General features: G+C 46.8%; 1 protein-coding gene across 3 annotated transcripts in view; it reads left to right on the top strand.

The window, feature by feature from the left end:
* The first annotated feature begins 324 nt into the window (after positions 1-324).
* Positions 325-6000, top strand: part of LOC129858338 (pro-neuregulin-3, membrane-bound isoform-like) — a 541229-nt gene continuing 535553 nt past the window's right edge. For 2 of the 3 annotated variants that reach the window (XM_055927518.1, XM_055927500.1), the window contains exon 1: positions 325-2676. In XM_055927518.1, coding sequence (XP_055783493.1) covers positions 1965-2676 — 712 coding nt within the window. In that variant the 5' untranslated portion in view covers positions 325-1964. The remainder of the gene's footprint in view (positions 2677-6000) is intronic. The other variant, XM_055927510.1, reaches the window with a different exon arrangement.

Here is a 6000-nt window from a genome sequence, read left to right as displayed (position 1 = left end):
AGAGCTTCTGGTCTATTCCCCAAACCACCATTTCCCTGTTAAACACTGATGAATGTTATATTTTTTCATTCATGTCACAACCCTTTCCACTTCAATGTTTTTCTCTTGAGCTAGATTTACCCCCCTTCCTTTTATCTTGTCTTCCTTCTCTTACCTTCTCAGCCTCATCCTTCCCTCCTCCTCTCTCTCTGTTCCAGATACATAACTGGGAGGCACCATGTGAGTGAGTGACAATTCCTTGTGACTATGCTCTGCCGGTGTTGCTAATGCTAAGATGCAGCCTGTTCTGTAACTGCCTCTGCTAATACTGCAGAGATTTGCCTAGGATCAGGCTCTCTCTCAATCTCTCCTTCTTTCTGCACTCTTCCACTCCCTATTTTGTGCATGCATTCTTCATTGCACTCTCTCACTCTCTCTCTTTCATCTCTCTCTCTCTCTGTGTGTTAGGAGAGAGAGAACATCTTCCCAATGCTGGTGGAGCTAGCAGGTGCAACCTCGTCTCTCTCTCTCACTCCCCCTCCCTCTCTGTCTCTCTCTCCCTCATCCAGTGTGCACTGTGGTCCGTCTATGCTTTTTTTTCTCTCTCTCGTTTGCATTCGCTCTCTCTCAGCATCGGCAGCAGCAGCACAGGATATCAGCTGTCTACCTGACTAGAATACCAAAGCCACTGGTCTGCTAGATCAGCATCATCGTCTAAAACCAGAGGAGTGTCAGGCTGTAAAGCTGCAGCGTCCACGGTGGAGATCTCTAATCATCCGGTAGCAGTCCCTAATGGGACAGAAACCAGCCAAAACTGCAACATTGACTGGAGGGCTACAATTCCTCATAGAGGGACCTGAGGTAGAGGAGCCGGGAGAAGAGTTGCACAGGGTATTTTCAACTGCTCCCTCTATCTTTCTATATATCCCTTAATGTCTTTTTCTGAGAGGATCCTTATCCTTTCTCTCTCTTCTTCTTTCTCTCAGTACGGGAATGTAGCTGGCGGATAAGGGCAGGTTTCTAGGTCTCTGCTGCATTAACAGGCAGCGCACAGAGACAGCAGGGCGCTGAGCGGACAGCTTGGGGAACCTGAGGAACGGGATAAAGCATAGCAAACGACAGATTTATCCACCCTTCTACCTCCACCACCCACCCCTCCTTTTCTCTCTGTATCTCTAAGCTCCAGGGTTATTTTTCCTTCTTGTTGCCATCAATTGATTTTGTATTTTTCCCACTGGAGAATAGCAAGCAACTGAGTGCTGGGAGTGGGGTTGGTTTTTCTCCAAAACATAAAAGGAGAATCCCTTGTGAGCGGGGATGTTGTAGACAGCGGGGGTCTGGAAAGTGAGCAACGACACACCCAGGGCTGATCTCTCTTCTCTCTGATGGGAGGGACAGGTTTCTGGGGCTGGCTAGCTGACTCAGCTAAGGTGAGAGAAACCCAGGATCCTATCTGCCTTGCCTGCTGAGAGGCGGGAATCTGAACCACCCCTGCAAGTTTTTCTCAACAGTCCATAACGAAAACGCCCCATCTTGGAATATTGACGGTGGAAAAGAGAAAGGGTGCGAAATAGAGGTCTGGGTTTGATCAGTGCCAACAGATGAGTGTGCAGGTGCTGCGACAAGGTGTCTTCACAGACGGATTTACAGCTGTTTGTCTCTCACTGTCTTCTTTCTATTCTCCTCTTCATCAATTATTTTTGGATTGTCCTTGGAGTTGGAGGTCTGGGTTGCTTTTGGACAGGACTCAAACTGGACAAAAGATCATTCCACATCTACATCAGATTGTTCCACCTCTGTTGTGCATCTCTGAGTTTGTCTGAGTGTTTGTCTGTACGTTTCTGTGTATGTATGTGTTTGTGACCATCTCATTGTGTGTGTTTCTTTCTCGATGTCCGGCATTGCCGGCTGCCATTCTGGCTCGTGCTTCCCATGCCTGTCATGCGCCTGGCCCCAAGATTAACCCTTGCTAAGCCGTGCGCAGGATGAGCGAGAGCTCCGGAGCAGTCACATCCGGGGCGGTGATCCTGGAGGAGTGTCCAGAGGGGAGTAGGGAGCGAGAGCAGGCCCAAGGCCAAGAGCCAGGGCCCCTGCGCTGTGGAGGCTGCACCGTGTGGCCACGCCAGCAGACATGGCTATGTGTGGTTCCTCTGCTCATAGGCTTCATTGGCTTGGGACTAAGCCTGATGCTGCTCAAATGGATTGTGGTGGGCTCTGTTAGGGACTACGTGCCTACAGACCTGGTGGACGCTAAGGGTATAGGACAGGACCCCATGTTTCCCCCCCATCTCTCCAAGCCCAGCACCTTTCCCAAGAACTCAGACACTACCACTACAACCACTACTACCATGGCAAACCCCACCTCAACCACTGTCACAGTGGTGAGGGGCAGAACTCGAACTGTTGTTGCACACCACCCCAGTGGCACCACTACTACCGCCAAGGTGGGTGGTGCATCAGGCAGCCAAGTTACACCTCGCAGCACCACACAACGCCAAGGCAACTCTGGGGGCGGAGGACCACAAGGCCCTGTTATTACCACAACCACCGCTGCGCCAGTTGCCATTTTTACCACCTCCAGCCCCTCTCCTTTTAACCCCACCGTGCTGCATGACTCCACAGAAATGTGGACACACAAGCACTCCATGGAGAGGCCTGCCACCACCCCCACACGGACCCATGTGAACCGAAAAACATGTAAGTCACAGCTATCTCTAATTCCTGCTTGGTTTTGGAAAAATCTAGAGAGTGATCACTATTTATTTTAATGTATGATTACTCACAGACATTGGCTGTTTTTGTGTTTCAAATGTAGCATAAAAGTAAAATGTGCCTTCGATGGGTGATTAACATCTGTTTATCTGTATCTTTTTTAATCAAGACACAAAATACCTGTGTAATAGAAGCTTAATCCTGAGAATAATTGTTGTATAGTGTGGTAATGTGTTCTATAGCCATTTTTACGACGTGAAATTCACAAAGGGAAACATTATTTTTGGATAAAAAAATGCTGTTGTGGTTATGGCTGGTAACTTCCCCTATGGAAGGGTAGAAGCTGCAGAAATTAATGAACCAGTGTAATGGATTGATCTATTGATGGGCATCTGTATCGTTTGGTTTTCAGGGAAGTTTACTTTAAGCATTCTCGCCAGATTCCATTTTCTCTTTTACAAGCTGTAGGGGGAAATGTAATGTTTCCTCTAGATCATTTTTTTTGCTGCGGTGGCAAAGGTCGCAGAGGAAGGGGGAGGTCATGGAGGCATGCCCCCCCCCCCCAGGATTGTTTGTAGAAGGACGTTGAGAAGGTCCTCTCCAGTGACTTTTTTAAATGAATAAACATTCAAAAAATATTTGACCATAGCCCAGGGGTCGGCTAACCTGGTCCATGTTTTTGATTTAACCGACTTGGAAAACCAGGTGTGTTGAATTTAGGCATTGCACTGATCAGTTAGCTCAGTTGGTTGCCTAGTTGGAACAAAATCCTGCTGTACCTGCGGCACTCCAGGAACAGGGCAGATGTGCTATTAGCAACAAGCACGTTTTTTCTTCATAGAGCTTAGAGAAAATGCTGCAATTTTTAAGCACAATTTCTGCAATTCTACACATGATGCCATTAAGCTAACCTAATGTAGCAGGCATAAAAAAGTGGTCAATTATCTTTTCTATAAACTTTGTCTGATTTTAGTCGTTTAAGTTTACACTGAAAGCGTTTTCCTTCCCGAAATGTCCCACACGTGTGGCGGCAACGATTTAGCAGCAGCGGTGCGCCACTGCTAAATGAATACAGGAGAAACAAAGAACCATTCCATGTGTCATGATGAATGCACTAGAATGGCGTAATATTCTGCAACTTTGCCCCTAAGCAGAAAGTATGTTTTCATGTGTCTGATTGCCTGCATTTATTGGTAATGGCTTTCAGTAGAGCAAATCTAAATAAGATTTGAAGGGAATAAAAAGGGAGAAGTGTTTTTAGTTGTGTAGGTAAGCAGAATTTACAGGGATTGCTATTTGAAGACTATACATTCACATTTTGTTGAATTAATAAGGCTGGACTGGATTGACTTATCTTTGCCAAGCTTTCAATGAGCAAGGCCTCCAGTATGCATGTTCAGTATAACATAGTTGATTAGCCTATTTACTGTACTAAGACTGGATCAATCGGTAAACAACAATGATATGCTCTCCAAGATCTATCCACCCTGCTGTCCTTGACTCTGGTCGTTGGATCACCATAGCCTATTGATTTGTGCAAGAGGGATTTTCCTGCAGTGATCAATCAACTTTGTACCTATGACTGCAGGCCTTATGTTAATGCTGGAGCATCTCAAAGTGTCTGTGCCTCTGCAAGAGTAAATCATTTTGCAAAAAGTGTTGAATTTCATTCTCTGATGTGCACTCTTCCTTCTGCCATACTAACATATACACTCCTAGTAATTACCCAGACAGCATAGCTACAGCTGTAGATATAGCGGTACGATGAGAATTCGACAGCAGATGTCATCCAGCATATCTTAGTGTTGACCGATGTTATAGAGAAACAGTTATGGAATTTATTACATTGATTCCATTGTGCTCAAAGGCAATCATAAGCATTAGTCCAACAATAGATATAATTTCCCCATCACATTGTCTCTTTTGATCCTTGAACTACACAAAGTTGAGCCTGCATCAAGTTATCAATAAATACACACTCAATTCCCTTGCCTGTCTACTGCTGGTGTTGTATTATTAAACATTCATTTATTAATCAACCATTTTAAGAATGCCATTTCGCGAGCAAGTGCTCCAGAAAACCGTTATGCCCCAGTGATGGATATCCCAAGGGAAATGTAACTTCTCCAGTATGCTGCAGCAGCCAACTGTAATCTCACTTGCCCTTCGCCCTATATCCAATCTTCCATCCTCTCACACATTGTTCGCAATTTCAAAAGGGCATCTTTTCCTTAATATTTAGATATGCTTTTTGTATATACTGAATTATCCTAATTAATGCACACATTCATTCAGTTAAACGGAAGGCGCTTACACTGAGAACTTCCACTACACGCAATACTTTTATCCTTTTAGATAATACATTCTGAATGTGAATGTACATAAAACTATCAATACTATCAACAAAAAAGTCAGTGCAGTTCCTACACAAGTCTTTATCTGGTTATTTTCCAGTACTAGTGTTACGATCGATGAGGAAAATGAGTGAGGAGTCAGGCGCAGAGAGCAAAGATACGGGGAAAAACCACACTTTAATGTCCAACCAGAAGTACAATTGGTAACGTCAAAACATTGGCGTAAAATCCACTCCACTACAGTACACACTGGAAAAATAATCCGGACAGTGGAAAACCCCAAATAAACAAGAAACACCTCAAAAAGGGATCGGTGGCAGCTAGTAGACCGGCGACGACGAACACCGAGCACCACCCGAACAGGAAGGGGAGCCACCTTCGGTAATGCTCGTTACAGTACCCCCCCCTGACGCGCAGCTCCCGCAGCGTGCCGACGCCGGCCTCGAGGACGACCCGGGGGCTGAGGCGCAGGGCGATCCGGATGGAGGCGATGGAACTCTCTCAGCATAGATGGATCCAATATATCCCCCACCGGGACCCAGCACCTCTCCTCCGGACCGTACCCCTCCCAGTCCACGAGGTACTGCAGGCCCCTCACCCGGCGCCTCGAGTCCAGAATGGCCCGTATCGTGTACGCCGGGGACCCCTCGATGTCCAGAGGGGGCGGAGGGACCTCCGGAACCTCACCTTCCTGCATGGGACCAGCTACCACCGGCCTGAGGAGAGACACATGAAACGAGGGGTTAATACGATAATACGAAGGAAGTAATAATCGATAACAAACCTCGTTTATTGTCCTCAGGACTTTAAATGGCCCTACACACTGCGGACCCAGCTTCCGGCAGGGCAAGCGGAGGGGCAGGTTTCGGGTCGAGAGCCAGACCCTGTCCCCCGGTGCAAACACGGGGGCCTCACTGCGGTGACGGTCAGCACTCCTCTTCTGCCGTCCACTCGC

The sequence above is a fragment of the Salvelinus fontinalis genome, chromosome 1, assembly GCF_029448725.1.
Source record: "Salvelinus fontinalis isolate EN_2023a chromosome 1, ASM2944872v1, whole genome shotgun sequence".
Classification (NCBI taxonomy): domain Eukaryota; kingdom Metazoa; phylum Chordata; class Actinopteri; order Salmoniformes; family Salmonidae; genus Salvelinus; species Salvelinus fontinalis.
The sequence above is the reverse complement of the archived record's forward strand: the minus strand, read 5'-3'. Positions and strand labels throughout refer to the sequence as shown.